Consider the following 26419-nt stretch of genomic DNA (forward strand, 5'->3'; position numbering starts at 1 on the left):
ATGTCTTTATCTTGACCTCAGTCTTGATTATTAGTTTTAAGTGTACGTAACATTCCAAATTGACAGTTATTCCTCCTCAGCTTTTGGAAGATGTTACTGCATTATCTTCTGGTCTCTATCGTTGCTGAGGTGTATTTGCTGTTCCTTTGTGAATTTATTTTCTCAGGTAGCCTGTAAACTTTTTTGGTTTTGATAGCATAGTTTCCTTAAGAAGTATCTACATATAGATTTATTATTTATCCTGCCTGGCTGTCCTAAATTTGGAAATTCTCTTTAAATACTGCTTCTTCATCATTTACTTCAGTTTCTTTTAGCTTAGCTATGTCTTTAGACATATTCCTGTTATCTGTGTTTTAAGCAAAGGAATGTGACAAAGTGAGCAATTATTGTGCCACATTAATTATTAGTCATCAACAACAATTCTGCCCATAAGTAGTTTTCTAAGAATTAGAATCAACTCTTGAAAACCAAAGTTACAGTATGCTAGCTAACTAGTATTTTTTTTTAATTGTCTCTTCCATTAAACCTCTCCCATTTCCACCACCAATTATTCAGAAGCTAAATGGGTAAAAGAGGAATGGCTTTACATACTTTTTAGAACCTAGGTTAGAATGGAGTCTCTCTGAGGTCTTTGCTGATCCCATACGCCACTCCTATCCCAAACTTCTAACATATAATCTATATATATAGCATATACAGCTTTTATAAAGTAAAATTCTACCCATCGGCCCTCATTTTCCCACTGACTTTCACTGTAAATTGAGTGGTTCCGTCTATCCTACTGACTTTTAAACTCTGCCATGCACTCTCCATAGGACAGAATGAGTGGTTTATCTGTCCCACAGGAGAAACAAGAAGAAATCCGTATCATCAGTGAGTAGACAAATTAAAGCTTGCATGAATGGTTATCATTTAACACCTGAACGCACATGCAGAATAACCATATCAAAAACTACCCATTTAAAGCCTGCGCAAAACTTTTACGGCCAGAGGACAGAGCCTCAGGACAATTTTATTTCTGGTGCGTAACTTCCAAAAAACTAGATCTACTCGTACAGCTCATCACCAACCAACCAGACTCCAGCTGTACTTGCTTTCTCTTACGCAATTTTTATCGGATTTCCCTTTGAATAATAGACAAGGGGAAAAGGAGGTTAAATTATGATTTCAAATTAGATACTAAATGCACAAGGCTTCTTTTAGATTTCAGATTACCCAGTTTGTCCAATAAAATACAAAAGGCTCAAAGTTTATCACTGTAATTAGGTCTGCCTTGATCAAATTCATGGCTTCTGGACCCAGGTATCCCTGTTTCAACTTATAATCTTGGGCTCTTTTCTCTGAGCATTGGTTTTCTAAGTCATAAAATATTTTTGTTTTCTTTTTTAACCTTTTAAATCAACTTTTTTGAGGTGTAATTTACATATAATGGAATGTACCCATTTTAAGTTTTGACAAATACATATACCTTGTAACCACTACAATAATCAAGATAGAGAACATTTCTACCATCTTGCTTCCCAAAGTTCCCCATGCTCTTTGGCAGTCAATCCACCCCAGCCCCTGGCATTCACTGATATTGTTACCTTTGTGATTGTTTTTGCCTGTTCCACAACATGAAATAAATGCGGTTACAGCGTATGTACTCTTCCTATCTGACTTCTTCCACTTAGCATGTTTTGGAAATTCATCCATGTAGTTCGTTTCTCTCTATTGCTGAGTACTAGTCCACTGTTTGAACATACCATAATTTGTTTATCTGGTCACCATAAGATGTGCATTTGGGTTGTTTCCATTTTTTGGCTACCATGAATAAGACTGCTAAAAACATTTGTGTACAAGTCTTATTATGAAAATATGTTCTTATATCTCCCCAAATACTACCTTATAGAATATTTTATGGAATTATATTCAGACAACAAATTTATGGCAGTCTTAAAAATATAATTTATTTCACATAAATATATAATAAGATCTGGTATTTATTCATTCTGAGATAATTTCTTTAAAAACCAAATAAACGAAGCTTACTATATAAATAATTGCCACTTCTGTATATTGTATAAGTATACAATTACCACATAACATGCATTCAAAGCTCTTCCCTCAATGACTCAGTTTTGTCCCTCCTACACAGTAAAGGTTTGGAGGTATAATTAAGGAGCCCTAAGTCACAATCTCTATGTTGTAAAATATGAAGGCATAAACTGAGATGTGGTATCATCTGTGAGATCATTTTTAGAAAAGACAATGTTTTAAATATACTCACTGAAAGAAATTATTCAGATTTGCCTTTTTAGCTTCACAGCTGTAAGTACTAAAAAAAAAAATGTGTTTTTCTGAGAGCTAGAACTACAGAAGCATAGTATCTGTGAAGCTGAGAGAACTTACGAATGGGGATTCAACAACTAACTCTAGTCCTTAACATCTTTTGAAGCCAAGTGACTGAAAACAACTGGAGTGACTTAACTTTACTGCTTTGGTTCTCCAAAGGTGCTAGGTTGGATCAAGTCATCAACCTGATGTCACCCTAGCACCTTCACAAAACACTGAAGACTGCACTTAAGAGGACCTGATTTTAGTTTCAAGTATGGCTTGGGTCTCACTCAGCTAGACAGATTTATCAAGCTTGATTCTATCTACAACTCAGGACAGACAAGTCGGCAATAGTACTCAAATAAAGCACGAAAGAGGTAAAGGGGGGAAAAATCTATGGAAATTCAGAGGAAGTGGAGATTATTTCCAGTTAGAGGTATTGAAGTGCAATCAAATTGGAGGCAACTCAATGTCCTTGCAAGAACTGGGCCATGTGATGATGTACAGTAATCTGGTACCACTAGTGAGATGCTTAAAATCTTGGACTAAAATCAAGATTCAAAAGGCTGAGTGTCTAAATGCCATGTGGTATCTTGGATTAGATCCTGGAACAAAAAAAGGACATTCGTGGAAAAACTGGTGAAATACAGATAAAGTCTGGAGCTTAGTTAATTGTAACACACCAATGTTGGTTAATTAGTTTTGACAAATGAACCATGGTAACGATATGTTAACATTAGGGAAACTGGGTGACTGGTATACAGAAACGCTGTATTATCTTTGTAACTTTTCAGTAAATCTAAAATTACCACAAAATAAAAAGTTTACTTAAAAAAATTAGGGGAGAAAAATGCAGGTAGAATAAAGCATGCTGACAAACAAGGAAGACTGAGGAGGCCTGTACAGCTACTAAGAGCCTTAAGGAGTCAAAGGAAAAACAAAACACTGAGGAACAAAATGTTATACTTTTACTGGTATTAGAACATTGCCCTCTATTTCTCAAAGAGCACAATCAAACAATAATAACTCTATTTCTAGGAATCTATTCAGGAAAACAATCCCTAATAAAGTGTTTACTTTATGTACAAAGATGCTCACAGAATTTTCTTAATAATAAGAGAACAATCTATATAGAAAAAATAATAAAGTAGATGTATTATTAGGCCTTTCTCCGTATTCCTCCTAAGTCTACCTAACAAAGTTCTCTATTGTTAAGTCATAGTTCCTTGCCGTTGCTTTTAGACAGAGTTGATTTGGTATCTCAACTATACATGACATATACAGTCATGTGCTGCTTACTGACGGTGAGACATTCTGAGAAATGTGTCATTAGGTGATTTCATCACTGCGAACATCACAGATTGTACTTACGGAAATGTAGATGGTATAGCCTACTAGACACCTAGACTGTATGGTGCAGCTTATTGCTCCTAGGCTACAAGCCTGTGTAGCAGGTTACTGTACAAAACAGCAAGCGATTAAGTCAAGCACAGAGAAAATGGTGCAATCAAGAGATTCAGTAAACATGAGATGTATGAGGCTGCTACCAGCACAACACGGCATGCTGTTCTGCGGTAAACTTTTTTTTTTTTATAAATAAGTAGAAAGAGTACACTCTAAAGTAACAATAAAAAGCATAGTATAGTAAGTACATAACCCAGTAACATAGTCATTTATTATCATTATCAAATACTCTGCACTGTACGTAATTGTCTGTGCTGTACTTTTACACGACTGGCAGTGCACGTTTGTTTACACCAGCATCACCACAACACCTGAGTGATGCCTGGTACTACAACGTTAGGACAGCTATGAGTCACTAGGCAATAGGAATTTTTCAGCTCCGTTATAATCACACGGGACCACCATTGTATATGTGGTCCATCACTGGGGGGGGGACAGTAAGTCCTCATTTAACGCTGTTGGTATGTTCTGCCGACTTCAAGCAAAACGATGTATAAAGGAACCAATTTTACCATAGGCTAATTGATACAAACAAGAGTTATGTTCCCACAGCATTTCATCAATGTTATAACAAAATGATGTTAAAATAAATAAATTTTTTCAAGGACCTGCTCATTAACAATATGACAGAGTTTGTGGTGAAAATAACACTGTATATGGATAAGAACATGGGCTCTGAAGTGATATGGTCCTAGGTCTGAGTCTTAGCTCTGTCTTAATTTCCTCATCCATAAAATGAAGGTGACAATGATTAAAAATCTCCCTTATAAACTTGTGAGGGTTAAGTGAGATGATGCAAATAAAAGCTTGGTACATAGTAAATACTCAATAAAAGTTCATTTTTATTATTACCATTAGTATTACCTCTCAAACTTTTGGCCTCTACTTATATCAGTTGATTCAGTGGGGAAGGAAAGAAATAACCCCAAGAAATATGGACAGCACTATAGGAACTGTGAAGCTGTGGAAAAGAAACTTCACATCCTGGAGGCATGGTTACTATATTCACCACTTTTTATTACTGGTGATTGGGACTGCAGAAGAAAAATAAATATAAAAAATCTAGACAATATATAAGAATGGGATTTAGATTTGAGGTAAAAGAGGGAATTTAGGAAAAGGAGTGACGGACTGAGAACTAAGGATGGAATGAATATGAGATCTGGAAATAAAATGCTTGCCCAGAGAATAACTAATCCAAGTTAGCACTATATGAAGGTGCTATGCTTTGTGACAGAGCTACACAGCAACAGTAATAGATAGTAATGATAGTAGCAGCCGTAGCTAATACCCACATAGTAGTATTTATTAGGTGCCAGGTACTGCTCTAAATGCATATTATTAACTCATTTAATCTATTAACTCTTAGAAGAAAGCATTTAGGCTTAAGAGTCTAAACAGGTCTGGAGTTAAATCTTGGCCCTGCCATTAATGGTAAGATGACTTTGAGTGAGTTACTTCATTTCTCTGAGCTTTAGTTTCCTCATATCTAACTGGGAGTAAGAACACCTAACCCACAGGATAATCTGAGGATTATCTGAGATTATAAATACAAAGTGCCTGATGTCTAGCAGATACCCTGGTAGCTATATCTTTATTACTGCTGTTACTATGATAATTATTAAATCTGAGAACCAAAAACATCATTCTGAAGGCATAAAGTTTTTTTTTTTTTTTTTTTTTTAATTTTTATTTATTTATTTATTTTTTTAATTAGTTTCAGGTGCACAAGACAAAGCAAAACTTAGACGTTTATCATTTATATCCCTCACACTGTGTGAACCCCCCTCCCCCCATTGAAGGCATAAAGTTTTGAAAGAGAGAACTTCTTTCTTCCTTCCTGAGTTCCTTTTCAACCTTTTTAAAAAAATGGTAAGCATTCTATATTATTAAGCTTTTCTCAGAATTAACTATGCATGAATAAAAAGTAGAATATTATAAAGATAGAAAGAACCTTAGACTAACTTTAAAGGTTGTTGTTTTTTTCTTTTTCCTTCTAGGAATAGTAGTGGTGAAAATACTACAGCTCCTTTAAGTAAATAGTGTTGAAAAGAATGAAAATGGCATATGGTTGGGGGAATCTTCCAAAGAAACTACGCAGCCATCCCCTGTTCTTTTCTCTGCCTTTTAAGGTCACGGTAACATGATAGAAAATCTGGGACTCACACCATCTGTCCAGACAGTTCTAGCACTGCTCATTTCTCTTCTTAAATAATCAGAACACTTCACACTTCCCAAACACTGCTACCATAAAGAGCGCTTAAAGCAGGATGAAAGCAGCTCTTTCGATCCAGAAATGTAGTGGTTAGAAATGAACAGTTCTTTCGAGGTTTGTGGGTTTCAGATCATGTCAGTAAGAAACTCAAGCCTTGGAAGGAAATTTAAGAAAAACAGGATTATCATACTGGCTGTAAAAATTATCTTTCTTAGAAAAATAAAAAGGTGACCTTCTCATGTGAGTTCTCTAAGAGTAGGTCTGGCAGTTTAATATTGAAATAACTAGATAGGTTCCTAATCTGTAAATTTCTCACAAGACAAAGAAGAGGAATAATTTTCTTTACGACCACTACTACTAGTAGTATTAATAATAGCAGCTAATCCTTTCTTAGCACTCAAGACATGCTTAATTCTCTTCAAAACGCTTTTTGTGTATTAACTCATTTGATCTTTACAACCACTCTCTGTAGCAATTTCTATTATTATTCCCATTTTACATTTGAGGAAACTTAGGCACAGAGAGGTTAAATAACTTTCCCAAGGTAATCAATCTAGTAAAATGTAGGGCTGGGATTCAAAAGCAAGCAGACTGACTGTGCCTTTAATTTGTATGGTATATCACCTTATAGTTTTTTTAAAAGCTTCTAAATGATACATTAAATTTGGCATCTTTATCGTACTTTGAATAAACAAACTGTAAGTGAATATCAAAAACACCCCCCATTCACCAGTGTCAATTATATATTCATTAACTTATTATTTTCTGTCTTATAATCAGAGCTTACCCAACATAAATGTGTTTGCTGTTAAAAAGCAAAATAATGTTTTATAATAAATGAAAGTTTCAAGAATATGCTCTGGGGTCAATGTCAATTTGGGGATACTGCATGACTTTGAGGAAAAGGTTTGGATTACTCTCAAACCTCCAGAACTAGTTGAACTTTACATGAAGACAGACACCTTGCCTTCAAATAAAGATTCAGCGATCCCAGTAGGGAATGTCAGTGTACCCAGGAGAAACCAGGCTGAGTGTGGAATTCCTCTTCTGTGTTACAGAACATTCCTCACTATGCCCCATGGCTCAAAGGTAATCAATGACAAAAGCCCCAGTCTCAGCAAGGTGGTAAGGTAAATTTATGCGACTGGTTACGTAACTACCATAACGACAGTAATGACAATAATCACATTAATACTCTCAGTATTAATAATATTAAATAACAATAACAGTGATAACCACCACTTACTTAATAAATGCTAAGCATTATGGTAAGTGCCTCATATTGTCAGGTGTTTTAGGGAGGCAGAGGCGAGAAGTGGTTCAAAGTACGAACTCTAGAGACAGGCTGCGGTCTGCCTCCTTCACTCATTTGCTATGTGATCTTGAACAAACTACTTAAATTCTCAGTGCCTCACAGAGTATCTACCTCTTAAGGTTGTTTTGAGGGTTAGGTGTGCTAATACATGTAAAATGTTCATAATAGTGCCTGACACATAGTAAGTAGCACTACCCCAATTTAATAGATGAGATTAATGTTGGGAAAAGCCACACGTAGGTGGAGCTGAGGTTTTCCAGTTTGCCTGACTCCAAAGCCCCTGCTCTTCGCGTTCTCCCATTCATTCTCACTCTCTCAGAACTGAGAACAGACCAACTGCATCATAAAGGAGAGCACAGGGCGGCTGGGTGGCTCAGTTGGTTAGAGCGCGAGCTCTGAGCAAGAGTTGCCGGTTCAATTCCCGCATGGGATGGTGGGCTGTGCCCCCTGCAACTAAACATGGAAAACGACGACTGGACTTGGAGCTGAGCTGCACCCTCCACAGCTAAGACTGAAGGACAACAACTTGACTTGGAGCTGATGGGTCCTGGGAAAAAACACACTGTTCCCCAAGAAAGTTCTGGAAATTGTTCTCCTTCCCCAGTAATATCTCTAAAAAATAAATAAATAAAGGAGAGCATAGTTACTCTCATATCATTTTCGTCTTTTCTCATCAAGGAGTTTTACTATGGCAGCATTAAAAAAATGTTTAAAATGCCAATCTAACACATACTGCATTCTTCAGTTCTGAGACACACCCCTCTACCCCCCCAATTTTTTCATCTGTGAATCATGTGTCTTACAATTGTAACTGGAAGTGTTTTTCCTTTCTTAGAAGCACATAAAATAAGGGTGCATCTTACAATCTATATCATCTTACATTCGACAAAATACGGTTGCTGTTCAGCCCAACGAGCATCTTTGGAGGACTAACCCTCGTCTATGTTGAAGGCACATAGTGCCTGCCCAGCACTCACGGCCTCAGCCCCAGTCAATCCACATTCCTCATTTAAATAGCACTTCACCTTGACTGTCTCCTTGCTGACCTTTACCCATGCCCATCAAATTATCAAGCTCCTACAACTCGAACAGCAAATCAGTTTTCTGGGTCAGACTCTGAGCTTGGTTTTCGTGTTCCTTGTTTTGGGTTTGTCTTTCTGATGACTCAAGGGCTTTGAATGATAATGAATCTCTGGACTAACAAGCCCAGGGACACTTCCTCCTTGCAGACTTTCCTGACAGGTAGTCCTCGCTTCACAAACACAACTGGGTTCTATGGGCAAGCTGAGAAAATGGTACCTAACAGTGGAGCCTTGACAGAGCCTTTTCTCCCCCCAACCTTGTGAAGTTATTTCTATAGCCCCCCTCCCCCTTTATAAGTGTTTATCTGATTCATACTTAAATTTTTTTCCTGTTTTGGCCTGAGTGCCTCCATTCCACATATGGTCAGTCTCTTCATAGAAGAAAAAAATGTCAAGTTTTACGTCATCTTTTCCCTGGAAAGAGAGTTCCAAGCTGTCTTCTACCTAGAGGGAAGATGAAAACGTTCAGAGACTGAAACAAAAGAAATACACGTTTTCAATTTAGAGAGATAATATTTTATATAGAGAGAGTACAGATTTTAGATACACGTTTTTTCAAGTTGGAGCAGCTCTGAAATCGGGATGCATCAGTAGCACGCCATCATTTGATTTCCTCCTGAAATGCATATAAAACAATGTTGCTCCCTACAACTGGTGACGACTCAGGGCAACGACTTACAGCAGTGAAATTATCACTGTGTGGAACATCCTGCTCCTGAGCCCCTTTCTGACTAAAGGAGGGAAGGAACCAAAGACAGATTACGCCCTTTAATATTTAATAATCAAGTGACACTATCAGGAAAAGAAGTTTCTCATTACAATCAATAAATAAGCACTTAAGGAAATGTTGTATTCTAGAAATCCATATACCTACCATAGATCAGTACATTATGTACATGACAAAAAGAGAAGTTAAAGGTACAAAGACTTTTTCTTCTTTTTTTTTTTTTTTTAAGTGATGAAAGAGCAGTTTATTAGAAGAAAAAGTACACTCCAAAGGGATCGGAGTGGCCGGAGCACAAGAATGGGGTCCAAAGCCTCCAAGGTGCTGACTGGCGAGGACTTGGAGTTTTTAATCCCTTTTTCTCTCTACAATGGGCTCATAAAGACTTCTGAGAGTATTTCCCTAATGGTATGTATTCCACAAATAATTATGTTCCCATTGGACTTGGTGCATCTGTCTGTTACAGCACTAATCACATAATAATTATTTATGCATTTTTTTCCCTTCTAATTAGACAGTGAACGCCTCAAAGGTAAGGACTGTCACTGATTCCTCTCTATGTCCTGGGTGCTGAGCACAGTGCCAGGCATGGAGTGAGGGCTGAGGAAACGTTTGCTGAGTGACTAGAGTTCCACTGCTTTGACTTTGACCTCAGGAAAATATTTTATTAATTTTTTTGGTAAAGTAGAATGATTATGATGAGGGAAATAACTTTTCATACTTCTACGTGCTTTCCAAGACAACACCATCCTGGAGACAAGAAAATTAGAAGTGAGGTGATTGCAAAAGGATCACGGGGTTGGAGCACAGGAATCAAATCGTCTAAAGGAGATTTCATCTAAGCCACGATAACCTCTTCCTAGCTGACCTGTGAGAAAACTGCTATCACCTAGGCCAGGCAAAATAAACAAGAAATTCAAGTACTGTTTGAAATGAGTCTGTATTTGTAACCCGTAGCAATCAATGGAATGTTTCATGTTGACAGTGATAAGATGCCTAAGTGAGCATAAAATTAAATGACTCATGAGAAACAATATAACTTCATGGAAGGGGAGGAGGGATTCTTACTTATTATATTAATTGTATATTATATAATGGGAATAAATTCATTTGCAAGAATCCAAGATCTTTTTCTCTTTGTCGCTGTCAATAGAAAGCCAGATTTCTAGTTTTCCTTAAATAGTGCTGAGGTCACAAGTGGTAACAAGCTTCTGCTGAACTCAGCCTGGCCAATATTTACTGATAACATGATGCGTGCAACATTCTTAACCATTTCTGAGTTGCTTAATATAAATTTTACTTTTGAGACATGCTATTTGTTCAGTAAAGCAGGTTTTTATTACTCACCTTCCCAAATTTGTGTTTGAGTGGAAGTCCTGCATCCTGAAATGCTGAAATAATATTAGATTTGTAATCTTGTATAAAAATTCCTAAGTCAACATCTTTACTATAAGGAATAATACTGCACTGCCGATACCATCCTTAAAAAAAGAAAAAGAAATAAGAAAACTTTTTTAGAAACTTAAATTTTGTGAGGGGTACAAATATCTATTATTTTACTTTGTATATCTGAAACTAATAAAAAACACATCAGTATTAAAAAAAGAAAAAAACTTAAATTTGGAAAAAATTGTCATTATTATAATGTCTGATCTTTGTAACAGTGGATTTTATTTCATAGGATTAGACTTAGGATGCTTTATTAAAATTATTTAAAAAAAATTAAATCCCAAACTAAAATCTGTGGTTATAGGACCCACCTGTTAAAGAACTCGACCCTTGGGGGGTGGACAGAAAAACAAAACAAAATCCTCTCCTCCTCTCCCTGCCCCTCCCCTCATTTTTACTGGCCTGGGTACTTGGTATCCTCTAAAACTTTCATGATGTATTTTAATTTCTGAATAAACTATTAGCTTTAATAATGTTAATTAAGCCATCCATTTAAATAAATTAAGTTACTTTTGAGAATGTTTAATCAGAAACTTCCAATGATGAAGGCTGCATTTAAGATATGCTAAAAATATAATTTAATTATTTTGCTTAAACAATATCCTTTTCCTGAATAGTAATTTCCAGAACTTAACAGCTCAGAACAGCTCATGTCCAATGGGTCATATAGCAAAGAAGAGCAGTATCAACCTCAATTGTCAGCATACTGTCAAAAGATATTTCTAGGTATTTGCTATGTATCTACTTCACAATCAGGTACTATAGTAATGTTCTAAAAAAAGAAAAACGAAATTTATACTTTAAGATTACTAAGGACTCCTGAATCTCTCCTATTATCCTTCTATGCCTTCCATCCAAATTATTAAAAAAGTAAGTAAATGTCTGCGATTATCTTTATAGGTATCACCACCAGGCAATACTGTTTGGAAGTCTAAACTTTCATTTTATTTTAACATGGATCTTTAGAAGCCTAGGATGATGGGCTCTCACGTCTAGTTTGAGAAAAGTCTACAATCCACATCTATCAAATAATCATAAATTATTAAAAATGGAAGCCTCTTTATTATTATCTAATCTAACTCCCTCATTTTGTAAATGTCCTTAAATCAAGAAAACCATGGGGCTAAGAACTCAAAACAAACCATGACAAATGATTAAGAAGTATTTCTGATGACATAGTCTATAAAACAATTAAAGTTAAACCTTTAAGCATATATCACATAAATGTGTGAGGTGTATGTCTTTGGCTTACTCGAGCTGTCAGCTTGTTGACAGGAAGAACCGTGTGAATTTTCCACAAACACTAATAAAGAGGATAACCATATATCCTAGTTTATGCCTGTTGTACCAACATACTTATTAATGGGACTCCCTTTCACTCAAAAGTCTCTTGAATTAGAAAGTAAATTATACAATAATCCTATAAAAGCAGAAGCAGAACTTTTGTATAAATACAGTTATAATTAAGCAAGAACAAATAAAGTTATAACCAACTATAGTTATACACAAGAGGGAATAAACACAAAATTTAAGATTCTAAATAATTCTAAATTCCAAAAAAGTCTGATCGAGTGTATAGGAGAAAGAGATCCAGAAATCTTTCCCAGAGACTGAGAGCAACTTGCCTAAGGACTCTAGAAAAGTCTACATTTCCCCACCTCAGAATGAACAGAGTGGAGTGAGGCAGTGAAGTGCAGTCAGTGATATTAACGCTAGTGATGATCTGGAAAAGGTTTGTGAAAACCGTGTGACACTCCCTTCAATCTTCCTCCCACTAGAAACTTTTGGTACAATGCAAGTTATTTGTATGTATAAGAAACTAAATAAATTTTTTTCTTAAGGCAACAATACTCTTTGGGATAGAAATAACAAAATACTAACTAAGGATTACCTGAGAATCAAATACAGTCTACATGTTCTACTATAAATTTTGCACACATGAATTATAATTTTTGGTAAACACAAATATGACCTTCCTAACTCACATTTATGTTTCTGAAATTAATTTTTTTAAAGTAATCAATAAATCCTGGCTCCATGCACTATGTTTATTCTATCTATAAATATGACATTTTGAGTATCACTGATATTTTGTCATCCATCTCAAGCATTCACCCCCTAAAGCCACCAAAGAGGACGAAATGACACAAAGACAAATGTGACGCGACAAGAGTTTTACCTAAACAAGTTCCACTGCTCAGCCAGAACCGTACTCCCAATTTCTTTAATGTTTTGGCTGCAAGTTGCAACAATTCCTTTGCCCTCTTCCGAAAGGCCATGGCTTCCGCAGTGTTATCATCAAGGTACTGCTACAGATAGAATAAACAGTCAGCTATTAAAGTCGTACCTAAATTGCTAGAAACATTTTTGTGACATCTAATTTAAACTTGAAAACTAGCCCCATATATTTTTCAATTATAAAAATGAAGTTTCAGAGTTCCCTGTTAGTCACATTTATTTTATAAAGACTAAAGGAGTAGATTCTAGGAGATATAAGTTAAACAGGAAGGAATATACCCAGGATTCCTAAAGGATGAGACTTACACCTTTATCAGTTCCCTCTTCCACTTTACAATTTATCAGACTGGACTAGTAGGGGAAAGGAAGGAATGGCGAGAGCTACAGGCATATCTGAAGCAAAATATATTCAATGACATTTCCATCATTCACTGATGCAACTGGTCTTTAGAGACTATATAGTTCTCATATAGTAGAAAGAGCGTGGGATTTTGAATCCGATTATGTGTTCAAGTCTAGTCCCACCTCTTTTTAGCTGTAACCTGGGGCGTATCGCCTCAGAAGAATATAAGCTCTCTGAAGAAAGTGACTTCATTTGTTTACCACTCTACCTCCAGTGCCTAGAACAGTGCCTGAATATCTGCTAAATGAATGAGAGAATGAAAGAACAAACCTCTCTTAGATATCATTTCCTCATCAGGAATTAAAGAATAATAATTACACTGTATAGGACTGCTGTGAAGATTTAATGAGATAATGGATGACAGAAAAATGTGTCACCACTTGAGAAGCTCTACACAAATATTATCATTTACTTAGTCTTCTTGCTTTTCTGATTTCCTTCATTTTTAGAGTGTTCTGGAACTGAGGAGAGAACCCTATAAATTCTTAAGGGATGCTTCACTACCTATGGGACCAAATCTAAACTTCATGGCATGGCGGAAAAGGACATTTGTGTTCTGCTCCCTGACTACTGGCCCCGCCTCATCGCCACCCTCCTCACACTTCACATCACAGCAATAACTTGTAATTCCTCAAATATACCACGTTTCAAGTCTCTGTGCCCTTATACACACTGTTTCCTAAAATCTTTCATGTGTAGTTCTACTCTCAGGAAAACATTCCCTGATTCTCCCAGAAGGACGTATGTATCTTTTCTCCCAGTGCTCCTCTTCAGATACAGACAAAGACAAATGAACTAATCTGTTAATGAGCTTATAATTATTACCGCTGGTGTACACTTTTACTATAATTTTTATCACATTTAATTCTAATTGTTCATTTTATTTATATTTCCTCCACTAGTCTGTAAAGATGGTTCCTTAAGGACAGGTACTGAATCTTTCCATCACTGTAAGCACAAATTTAGAATGGCACTTAATATGTGATCACCATATATTGATAAATGGATTAATGAATAAATGATTGACAGCCCCCTCCCGTGCCTACAATATCCTAAAATATCCTGTCATTCTTTTACAATACAGCAGGAGGAAATACAGTTCCTAGAAGGGCACTAGGGACCTTAAGCAAAGAGTATTCCTAGTAAGAAGGTGGGGTTCCTGAAGATAAGTTGCCTTCTCAAGAATATACAAATTATACGAGATCTTTTCGAGATGAAAATATTCTCAGGGCCATGACTTCTCTTAGGATGTATGATTACAATGAGAGACACATGTCCTTATTGTTGTTGTAGTGGGAAAAGCCTGGAGCTAGAAGTTTGGAGACCCAGGATTTATTTAGTCCATGCTCATCCAATAATGATTGCACAACTAACATCTCAAAACCTCAGTAGTATACACTGTAGTATACCTTTGTAGTATACACTGGCCTCATTTCAGAGTGACTGAAAGGATCAAATTAATTAACATAACTTTTTGCTCTACAAAAACATTACTCTGATAGTTCTGTTCTACTGAGGCTGCCCTCTGCACAGACATACCCTGACCCTGACATGCCTTTCCTAACATGCCACTCCCAGAGATTCCATTTCTTAAAACTGACCCTCAGATGTGTTAGAGTGAATACATTTATACTGCTATACGCCTTGAACACACCGTTGTCCTGTTACTGTGAGGGCCTGTATGCAGCAAAACCCAAACAGCAATGAGCACAACTGATATCCAGATCTCAGCTTCTAAAAAGGAACCAGGATTCAGAGAAATGGCTGAGTCTAGGTTTGTGGCCAGGAAATTACAAGAGGAATCTAGAACATCATGTGCCAACAGGCAAGACAGTGGTCAAAAAAAGGATGGTAACATGTCAAAAGACACAGAAGCCATCGTGAAGGGGTTCCCAATGGCCAAATGTGGAACGATTATCAAAATAAAGAATGAAAATACCCATTGAAAAAATAGAAAACCGTGAGTTCATACTAATATAAACAAATAAATAAGTGGGAAGTTTAATGATGATATTGACAACAATGACATAGTTTTAAAGTATCTTCCTGCCAAATACTATTAATTACAAAGGGAAAAACCAGAAACTTCCCAGGGGGAAGCAAGCATACAGCACTTTAATCAAGTGATCCACGTGAATACCCACAGTAAGGGGACAAGTCAGCCATGCAGCACCTGACAGCATGTAACGAGAAGAGCACATTACGTCTGTTATTCCTACAAAAGGTGTATAACCTAACTCTAACGTGAGGAAAAACCAGATGAACCCCAAATGAGGGATGATTTACAAAATACCTAGCCTATAATTCTCAAAGGTATCAAAGTCATGAAAGTTAAAAAGGGACTGAGAAATTGTTCCAGACTGAAGGAGACTAGAGACAGGAAAATGAAATACAACATGTGATTCTGAACTGAATCCTTTTATTATAAAGGTCATTATTGAGGCAATTAGAACAACTTGATTGAATGGGGATGAAATGGTAATAATCTATGTGTTAATTTCCTGATTTTCGGATCAAGACTTGTAAGACACTGTCCTTGCTTTTAAGAAATACTAAATTATTGGAAGTTGTGGGGTATATGGCCTACAAACTTACTCCCAGATAGTTCAGGGGGAAAAAAATTATTTGTATTGCATTTGCAACTTTTCTGCAAGTTTGCAAATGTTATAAAAAAAAATGAAAGTTAGGAGGTTGCTTTATGAGATTTTTAGATGAGTACCCTGCTTGTTTTACATCAGGCACTATATTTAAGACAGTTTGGCGCCATCAAGTGTTCAAAATTATGTATGTTCACTTTAATTTGAAAACAGACCCACCTGGTATTTTTCATCATGGTCCTAACATAAGAAATGATGAAGAATGAAACATTAAAGAAAATAAAAATTAAAAAGTTATCAATCCCACCAGGCACTCGATATGAGTAACACCAATACGTTAGCAGAAGAGAAAAACAAATTAGTAATCTGTCTTGCTGCAGTGAAGGACACAGATAACATGGTGAAGAACGAATACAAAGTTCCACCTTACCCTCTTATGAATATAAACCTCCAGACAGTATTACAGTCTTTCTATGTGATGGAGCTTTAGACATCACAACTGTGAGGCTATAATAAATTGATAAGCCCGCTGAGTATCGGTAATCCATATTCTTTACACAAATGCTGACTACACTCAAATTTTCAAAAGAATGAAAATATGGAATTAAAAAATGTGACACTATCCTCATGATTTCTCAATATTTTGAAACTGCCTTCCCAAAAAGATCAACAAAATGAGTCTGAGCACATGCTTGCTAGGTGATGGAGTACTCTAAATAAATGTCCCTAAAAAATCATTTGATTCAGATCAGCACCTTATTCTTCATGCTTTTTTCTATAATTATAAGATCTTTTCTTTGTGCTGGGTACCGTGCTAGATACTGGGGCTACAAAGGTGAAGAAAATGAGATGCCTGCTATCAAGAAATTCACATCATCTAGTAGAGGGACAAGACAGACCTTCCCAATTCACTTTAATAATTGCTATGACAGAAGTGGCAACCAGAACAAACTCCCTTAAGGCAAAGAGAGTGAGTGGTCAAGTTCAAGAACCACACTGCATCTCTTCTGTTTCTTGTTACTATGTGGTGGGGTATGATGGTAGCACTTGCCTACTGGAGCAGCAGGCCCAGGCACACATGCGATCTTCCAGCTTTTCCTCCATGAGGACGACTGGGTATGTGTCACAGCTCCACAATTTCAGAGTAAAGGGAATGGGATTAGGAAGCCCTCTTGGGCTGGCAGGTCAAGATCCTACCAGAAAAACCTTGCATTTGTGGGTGTTGAGCACTTGACCAGTCATGATATAGATGACATATCATTTTCCCATTCTGCTCCTGCCCTGTGTCTACAGCTTTCTCAGAATGGGACCCGTGAAAATAAAGGGCAAGTGGAAGAATTAGGGCACCAAAACCCTACCATAAATTTCACTGTTTTCTCAGAATCTCTGTTTCATGTCATCTCTTAGCTGAACTTTCATGCCCTTCAAAATCATCTTTATATCCCCAGGGTCAGCAGAGTTCCTGGGAAAGAGGCTTTCAATAAATGTTCATTGAATTGAAAGCTAGAGCAGCGGAATAAAGTAAAGTTCAAAAGCCCTTGGTCTTTGTGTAGCATTTATCTTCAAAAACCTTCATAAACACAAAAAAATTCATATTCAGTGCCAACCCTCTGAGAAAAATTGTATTTTCCATGAAATCTTTTCTAAGATTCTTTCGTATGGTCCAACTTCTGCTGTGGCTTCATCCCACTTGGATTGCTTCAAGAACAGAATATGCCATCTTTTATAAACTTCGTGGGTTACCCTAACTGAAAGCAGAGGCCAATGCTAAACCTATCGAAGTTTATCTAAATAAAACAAGGTCTCCATAAATATCAAGCCATATCAAACCATTTCTTAACGGTAATGTTTAATCTACTTAAAAAAAAATTAAAAGAAAACAATCTAGAAGATAAAAAAAAGATGCTTTCTCATCTATTTTCCGTAAGTCCCTTTATTTCCACCCCAGCCCAGAAATATTAAAAGCAAACATACTTCCTGTAATTTAAAAAGTATATCTGATGATCTCTAACCTGAAAGAATGCTCGAGCTTCTTTATACCTACACTCAATAAATCGAGAGTGTGGTACTTCTTCTAGAAAGTGCGTTGGATCTTTTGGAATGAGAACTTCTAGTCCGTCAACAGTAATTTGTTGTAACTCTGGCCTGAAGACAAAAGTTAAGATTCATTATAAGGACTTAAATTACTGGCAGCCTCTTCAAAATATACAACATAAGCAAAATAGCTGAACATCAAGCATTCGATTACCTCAGATAACAACTTTTAAAATCTACTCTCTTAGTAACTTTCAAATGTACGATACAGCAGTGTTACCTTTAGTCACCTTACTGCATGTTACAGCCCCAGAACATATTTCTCTCACAACTGGAAGTTTGTACCTCTTGACCACTTTTTGTATGTAAGTATGAGTAGACATCCATGAAAAGACTTTATCCTGTGTTTGAACTTTTTATAAATATAATCATAATATTTGCGTTCTCTCACATGTTGCTTTTGCCGCCAACATTGTAGGATTCATCTATGTTGTCACGCAGAGCACTAGTTCATTTATTTCCCTGCTCTATAATTCTACTCCAATGTGTGAATAGGCAATGTTTTGTCTGGGAGCATGAAGAACAATGTCGCTATGAACATTCTTATACATATATTTCCTGGTACATTTGTGCGTGAGTTTCTTCCTGTTGAATATTCACATTTCAAAACTGATTTACATGTATTGCATATTAGATTTAATTACTAAATGCAAAAAAAAGTAAAAATTCATGACTGGACAATATAGATTTCACATTTCCCCTTTCCACCCTGAATTTACCTGTCAAAAGCTCCCGGATAACGACCAAACTGTAACTTTCGAAAAGGAATAAATTTCCTGTCAATGTGTCCTTTGAGTCGTAGATGGCCATGCCAGAGGTAGTTGCCACTCCTCTCGTGAAAGACCACCAAGTGGATGGCATGAGTAGCCAATTTGCAGATGTAGTGCAGGGGGATTTCAGTTCCAGAAAGTGAGTCTATCCCATCTAGCCGGGGATCTTTGCTCTCAATCTTTAGGCACTGAAATCCCATATTTTCAGCTATCTGAAACCAGCCTTCCTAAAACCAAAGAAACATCAAGCACGAATATTTAAAACCAAATAGTAGTAGCAAAACTAAAGCTGAATTAAGCTATACATATTTTTGTGCTAATCTGTTCTTTGCCTGAAAATTTAAAAATGAGTGTGGTGAGGGGAAGGAGGTGGTGGGAGAGTAAAGGAAAGTGTCAAAGAGAGAAACTATATAGCTTGGAAGACATGTTCAAAGACTCTCTTTATGAAAATTAATGCAAATTTTTTCTTTGGAATGAGAATGCTCATTTTAGTGTTCTCTGATTAGTACCTATAAAGTAAATGTTAATATATAAGGATAGCACTTAAACTTGTCATTCTCAATTTAACTTCTAATAACCTTTATCTTCAAAGGCACTTGAAAAAATAGTGGTTTCAATTCAGTTTATATCCCAACACTTAACCTGCTATTATCATAGAAGCCCATTATAATGCAAATCATTAGAAAACAGACTGAGACATACTACAAAACAAAGTGCATTTCCAACATCATTAGTTATAATATATCACATAACAAGATTAACCTATGTGGTAGATTATTAGTCCTAATCTCAACAACCAGTGCTATAGATGATTAAACAGTATTAATTATTAAGAACATCTTATATTTGAAGAGGAATTTATAATTTTCAAGGAACTTTTGTAAACATTGCATTTACATATTAAATCTATCTTATAAAGCAAGTAGCACAGGGATTAAAGATAAAGAAACTCACAGAAGACTCACAGAAGTCTAAAGAAACAAAATTAAAAAGAGGCAAAGAACTACCAGCATTTAGGTATTTTCCAACCTAATCCAAGGTTTGTTCCACTCCATAATACTTCCTTGCTAGTCTACACTGACATAATGTGTACAAAGCTCATTCACATTCATGCTCTCATCTGAGGCCCATAAAACTATGTGAAGTCAGCAAGGAAGACATTATGCCTAGTCTACAGTTAAAGGGGAAAAAAAGCTCTACGTGGTAACACCAGACATTAAAGTTATTCAATGATGGAGCTGTGTCTGGAAGGTTGTCCCAAAAGCCACAGCATTTACAAACATTTTTCAAGAGTACTTGATTCACATTACTTTTCCTCTTCGAATGTTGCTATTTGGATTGGCTACACCTTATCTATGCTCCCGCAACACAAACCCTTATCATAGTATTGATTGTACTTTTTAAAAACTGTTTAAACTCCATTAATATACTGCAAGTTCCTCAACCACAGGAATCAACAGAGTGGCTAGTACCCAGCAGGTGCTAATAGATCTTTGTTGTTGTTTACGTTGTTAAACGAGAGAAAGTGACATAATTCTGGTAGAATGCTAACTAGTACCAATAACAACTGTCTTCTCCTTTCTGGATACAGAGCTAAACTGTGTCAAAGGAATGTGGATAGAAGTTTCATATACCACTTCCAGGCCCGGCTTTATAATTTCCCATAAGATCTTCCATGCTTCCCTTCTTCCATCTGCATATAGGAAAGCAAAGAACAACAAGAGGAAAAAAAAAAAAAAAAACCACAAATGAAAAAAACCTATATCCCTAAGTCACTGCTTAGAGTATAGCGGTCCAGGAATATATCTGACCAAAAATACCCACACTGGATTTTTTGTAAAGACAATTACTCCTTTCTTATATTAAGTCAATGTGACTTTAGGGTTGCTTTTAACAGCAACTAATGTAACTTACCCTCATTAATACAATTTCACATCGATTCTTCTTATATTAGAAACATGTTTCCCCGAAAATAAGACCTAGCCGGACCATCAGCTCTAATGCGTCTTTCAGAGCAAAAATTAATATAAGACCTGGTCTTATTTGCTCCAAAAGATGCATTAGAGCTGATGGTCTGGCTATGCCTTATTTTCAGGGAAACACGGAATTACCAACCGTAGGGTTCCTCTTTTTCCTTTTCTTTCTTGGTATACCTAAGAGGTAGAAAGTACTGACCGAAGATGAGAGTGGCCAGTTCAGAGAAGGATCTACCATACAGAATAAAAGAAAGACATTGTAAGTTGGTCAATCAGGAAAAATTTAAAAGGCAAGCCAGATCTTGAAGAGGAAACTGACCTTGGGTTGTGGGAGGAGAGAAAGGCTGACAGACGAAATAGGCAGAACTATGAAATGACTTACCTTCTTATACTCATGAGAGAGAGAGAGAAGTCAAGAACAAAGGAATTGCTCTGATCAGACAGAGCAAAAGCCCAGGTCAAGGCTGGACTGCACACATCTACTCCCAGTGGACTTTGCAGAGGTTGGTGCACTTCATGAGAATGGTTCAATAAAGAAAAATTACATGCAGACTGATCTACTGAGCTCTACCTTGGGAGCAGGTTTAAGAAGACTACCAAGGGCTCTATAGGATGTCATACTGATAAAAGGATAACCATGCACCTGTGTTCTTTTTCTGGGCATTGCTACCTTTTGCTTCTTGTCAGTGTACCTTTTGCTACACTGACTCTGATCACGTCGGTTTTGCCAATTGTGGCATCTTCCCTTTCTTCTAAAGTACTAGTTCTCAAGGCAAGTGGTACTGTGTCCAAGAGACATTTTCGAAATTTGTGGGGATATTTTTGGTCATCATAATGATCAAAAAGGACAAACCTGGCATTTAGAGGCTTAGGCTAGGAATGTTAGACATCCTACAGTCCAAAATAGGAAAATCTACTGTGTCCTGCATAATTTCAAATGTTCTATCAGATAATCACATAGTGAAAAACTTGTTTATAATTACCTGGCCCTCTACTTCTCAGGAATACCACAGCCACGTTAAAGGGAGACAATTTTCCTTTTTCGTTGTTGTAAACTTGTTCACTATTTTGGAAAATCGTATTAGTAACAACAATATCATTCAATCACATTTGAAGCTATCACACTCAGTGATCCTACAGATAAGTGCAAGCATCTGAATTACTTTATTATGTCTTCCAGGGTAGTCATGCTTCAGCATTTATACACTGAAATATACATTTCCTTTTATTTCTCCCTTATATTAGAGTTAAGACATTCTATTGATTTGGGGGACTATGTAGGTAGGTAGGTTATAATTTCTACGAACTTCCTTTTGGGAAAATAAAGGAATATTACAAAATAATCTTTATAAAAAAGGTTTATAAACTTTTTAGGCTTGTTTTATGATGATATCAAGCAGTCTAGTAGGAATGACCCACAAATACTGACATTTAGGAGTCTCTCCAGTGAAAAAGATGGAGTGCTCTTATTACCCTATAGTAAAGTCCACCATTTAATGAAGCCTGATCATAACAAAAAAAGCTTCCAAGTGGTTTTCAGTGCCTCATTCTTAAATATGAAAGACAAAGACCAACAAACATTGTAGAAAAACTGTATCACGAAAAACAAAGAAAACACATAACGATACCAAAAAATAAACACCCAGAAAGAAGGGATTTAGAAAAGCAAAATGCAGCAGAGAGCAAAAAACTTTTTTAAACAAACAAAACTTTAAAATCTGCAGAACGAAAAAGACAAAGCTGCACCCATGAAACAAGAATGCTACTATAAGAAACAGAGTACACAGAGCTCTTAGAAAATAAAAACATAAAAATTTCAAGCAAAAATATGGGAAAAAAAATCAATGGCATTGTTAATGATTTTGTTTAAAAGGTAGCAAATGAGATGAAAAAGCTTAGAGTAAAGATAAGAAAATGAGAGGATCAATTCTGGAAGTCCAACATCTATGTAATAAAAAGTTTAGAAAGAGAAAACACTTTTATTCAATACTATCCTGGGGGCTCCTACCTAAATCAATACATAAGAAAAAGAAATTAGCTGTTGAGTTGGAAGAGAACAAACTGTCTTTTTGTGCAGAGAATACAATGATCTATATTCAAAGAGAGAAAGAGAAAGGGAGGAAAGAGGATAGGGGAGGGAGAAACTATTGGAAGTTATCTATAGAGTTCAGATTCCACTACAGTTGCTGGAAAACAAGATCAAAATACAAGCCAAAAGCATTCTCATTCACCTACAGTAAAGAATTGGAAAAAGAAAACTATCCACATTAACCACCTCCCCCTCCCTGTAAAAAAAACCCTGTAAGGTAGCAAGACATAAACCTTACAAAAGATGTGAAAAATCTTTAAGAAAAATGAGAATATTCTATTAAAGAACATGAAAGGACACCTGAAATTAAAGGACCCATATTTCATGTTAATGGATAAGAAATCTTAATATTTTAACAATGTCCAAAGACCTTGCATGCTTTTGCTCTCTCACGCTAGCTTGAGCCTGCCTGGATGATGAAAGTTACAAGGCCCAGCCACCTCCACTACCACAGGTGACAGCCAGCCATCCTGAAGCAGCAGAGCTGCCTAGTTGACTGGCAGCTGCATAAGTGAGCACAGCTGAGACCAGCACTGCCCAGCTGAATCCTACCTAAATTGCTGAGTCCGAGAATCATGAGGTACATAATGGATGCTGTTTAAGCCACTAAATTTTGGGGTGACTTGTTACAAAGCAGAAGCTGACTGCTATATAGGTCAGATTAGAACTCAAATGTATAGATAAAAAGAAAACATTTTCAGATATGCAAGGTTTCAACCTCCCACTCACCCTTTCCTAGGAGGAAGTTCCTAAAATGTGAAAGGAAGTTACAGAACAATATCTGCACAGCAGACCAGTCTGTAGTAGGGCAGAAAGACCAAGCACTCTAGGGAATATGTCATCAAGGGGAAAAAAATAAAAATTGAACTGAGAGATTACCTGATAGGATAGGTCTTATTGAGAGTTTTATATTTCTGATGCAGAGTTCATACACGGAGTATTGAGAGATATACAGAAAAGTAGCAAACAACAAAGGAGAAAAGAGTTATATAAGAAATATAATCAGAGTAAACTAGATAGCATCTGTGTGATTAATCTATATCTTCATAATAAGGTAAACACTAATTTAACTACAAAATGTGATATAGTCATTTTAGGATGATAATGGGAGTGTGTGTGAGTGACTGTGTGTGTGTGTGTGTGTGTGTGTGTGTGTGTGACAAAATAGATATAATAGCTAAATTCACATAATTTATAATCTAAATATAAAATATCAAAAATAGAACTATAAACATTTCATTTATAAAAGAGAAGATAAACAAGGTAGACAGAGTTGAAGGTGGTTGGCTCTATGAGTGGAAATAAGGGGTGGGGAGAGACGAGGCAGACACTGCTGTTTTCCATTATGAGCCTTGCATCACTATCTGACTTTTCAAACTTAGTACTAGTACTATTTTGATTAAAAAATAAAAATTACATTTAAAATACCATGTTCTTTTCCATAAGGTAAAAAATTTTCAAAACATAAAACTGGAAGGAAAGAAAAAAACAAAACTATAGGCTGGAAATAAGTCAAAGCTCATTTTCTTGAGGCCCTGGGTAAAAGTCTGGGGCAAGCAAGAAAATGTGAGCTAATACTGCTTTCCCAGACCACATCATCACCGTGGAGTGTAATCCCTACCTCTCAGAGGTCAACACAACTAAAACAGATTCTTCTGAGGAATTAGTGCACATTCCATCATGGGTGGCTGACTAACTAGTTGAGTTCATTTAATCCGATGCTAATTTTCTTATTCTTACTTGAGTAACTCCTCAGTATGAAAAACAATGAAATTGGGCAGTTAGAGGTATTCCAAATAAAAAAGTAAGCAAAGTTTTGACATGCTTGATTGAGACTTTTTGTTTTTGACTACTGTCTGACTTTTGCCTTATAACCACTAAGCAGGATGAAAATATAAGTTTGAATTATTGGATACACCTAAGAAGCACCCCACTCGAGTATCAAACAAGCATTGTGCACTTACAAAATAGAAAGAATAGTACTATAAACTGGGGATACTACCCTCACATACACCTTATGTGTCAGGTACTGAAAATTCATCACCAAATCCCTTCCTACTTTCCTGGCTACACGGACAGAAATGCTAAATACCTATCTTTTTAGCTTCCTTCACAAGAAGTAGACATGTGAATGTAGTTCTGGACAAAAGCTTCTGAGAAAATTTTGCCTTCAGAGGATGGACAGTATCATCATCCCTTCCTCTCACCCTCCAGCCTTGAACGTGGACATGATGCCTGGAGCTATGTCAGCTACCTTGTGACGATGACGGAAATGAAGCAAGAACTTCCGTGATGCAGCCCTGATGTCAGCGAGCAGCTGAACTAATACCAGCAGCCACCAACCAACCTTTTAACCTCTTATACAAAAAATAAATAAATTCCCTTATTTGCTTAAGCTTTTGTGCTACTTACAGCTGAAAATATTCCTGATACAATTTATAAAAAGATTTTAGAAAAACTTTTCATGTTTTACATTTTAAACTGGTTTCATCCCATGCTTTTCGTTAAAGACACATTCCATTATCTGAAAGCAGATCATCTTACCTCATTCTTCCATAGGTGATACTGTAGTGCAAATGCAGTAAAGTCTCTTGGAACACAGAAAAAGTTGCATCCTGAAGTGGAGCCATGAGAAGTATTTTTGACTTGTTCAAGGTTTTTATTAATCAATTCCAGAAGCAAAGGATCAATAAGGAACACGGGTACATTTTGGCTGGATGTTAGCATAATAAATTTTTTAATTGCACGCTGTTTGAGAGGAAAAGAATCCCTTTAATTCTACTACACCAATACAACAATCTATCTTATTAAACTTTATTTATTAATTTTATAAAGTATATATACAGTGTTTACTTAATACACTATCCTTATTATTGTCCTAAAAAATAATAATACATGGTCCCTACTCTCAAGAAGTACACAATCTACTGAGGAAGATGAACAATTATTAGTAAAAATATATGCAACATATTATAAAGTACAGAACAGTAAGCTACTAATTAACTGTACCTCAAAAGGATAAGACAATTGTTGTTGACAAAGTGGTATCAGAGAGGAAAACTTCAAGCTTACAAATTATTCTCTTGGTATTAGCTAAATCTTTTCAAGTAAATGTGGAAGAGGAAATACCAGATTTGTCAGTTTTTAAAAATCAGTCATGTCAACCTTTTCAAAATCAAAAACTAATTGTATGTGACACTCTCCTTCATATTTATAATACTGTTCAATAATTTTTGTAAGCAAAAGACCCCAACTAAAATACACTGCTTGCTTGACCATTCCCATATATAGTTTGATTTTCTGATAATACTGCAATATTTTTAAATATAATTTTACTGGGCATTAAATAGAGTGTGATAGTGAAAAAATAAATTTCAAATAGAATGAAAACAAATTAAATCACACTTAGGATTAAATAATACCTAAGAGTAGGAAAGATAAATAGAAGAAAGGGTATACATTATTACTTAAAAGCCTATTTCAATAAAAGCAATTATGATTTCAAAGGGATGTATGCCTTTCAAAAAAGAAAGAAAATTACAGACTACCACCCTTCATGAACATAGATGCAAAAATTCTTAAGACAGTACAAAATCAATTCCAGTAGTTTAAAGAAAACAACAACAGAAAAGTAAGTATCATGACCAAGTAAGGTTTATTCCAGAAACAAAGGACAGCATTTGAAAA

The 26419-nt window shown here is 36.0% G+C and overlaps 1 protein-coding gene across 10 annotated transcripts in view; it reads right to left on the reverse strand.

Annotated features, from left to right (window-relative positions):
• The window catches only part of FKTN (fukutin), a 58231-nt gene that overhangs the window by 11731 nt on the left and 20081 nt on the right, over positions 1–26419 (reverse strand). For 8 of the 10 annotated variants that reach the window (XM_019734206.3, XM_019734201.3, XM_074330787.2 and 5 more), the window contains 6 exons: positions 25277–25480; positions 18617–18894; positions 17816–17948; positions 12745–12874; positions 10464–10597; positions 8709–8836 (listed from right to left, as the gene is read on the reverse strand). In XM_019734206.3, the coding sequence (XP_019589765.3) occupies positions 8709–8836; positions 10464–10597; positions 12745–12874; positions 17816–17948; positions 18617–18894; positions 25277–25480 (1007 nt within the window). Of the gene's footprint in view, positions 1–8708; positions 8837–10463; positions 10598–12744; positions 12875–17815; positions 17949–18616; positions 18895–21626; positions 21707–25276; positions 25481–26419 lie in introns of those variants that run through there. The other 2 variants (XM_074330789.2, XM_019734205.3) reach the window with 2 other exon arrangements.

This window comes from Rhinolophus sinicus, chromosome 16 (genome assembly GCF_057876585.1).
Source record: "Rhinolophus sinicus isolate RSI-liver-muscle chromosome 16, RSI-T2T, whole genome shotgun sequence".
In the NCBI taxonomy this organism is placed as follows: Eukaryota; Metazoa; Chordata; class Mammalia; order Chiroptera; family Rhinolophidae; genus Rhinolophus; species Rhinolophus sinicus.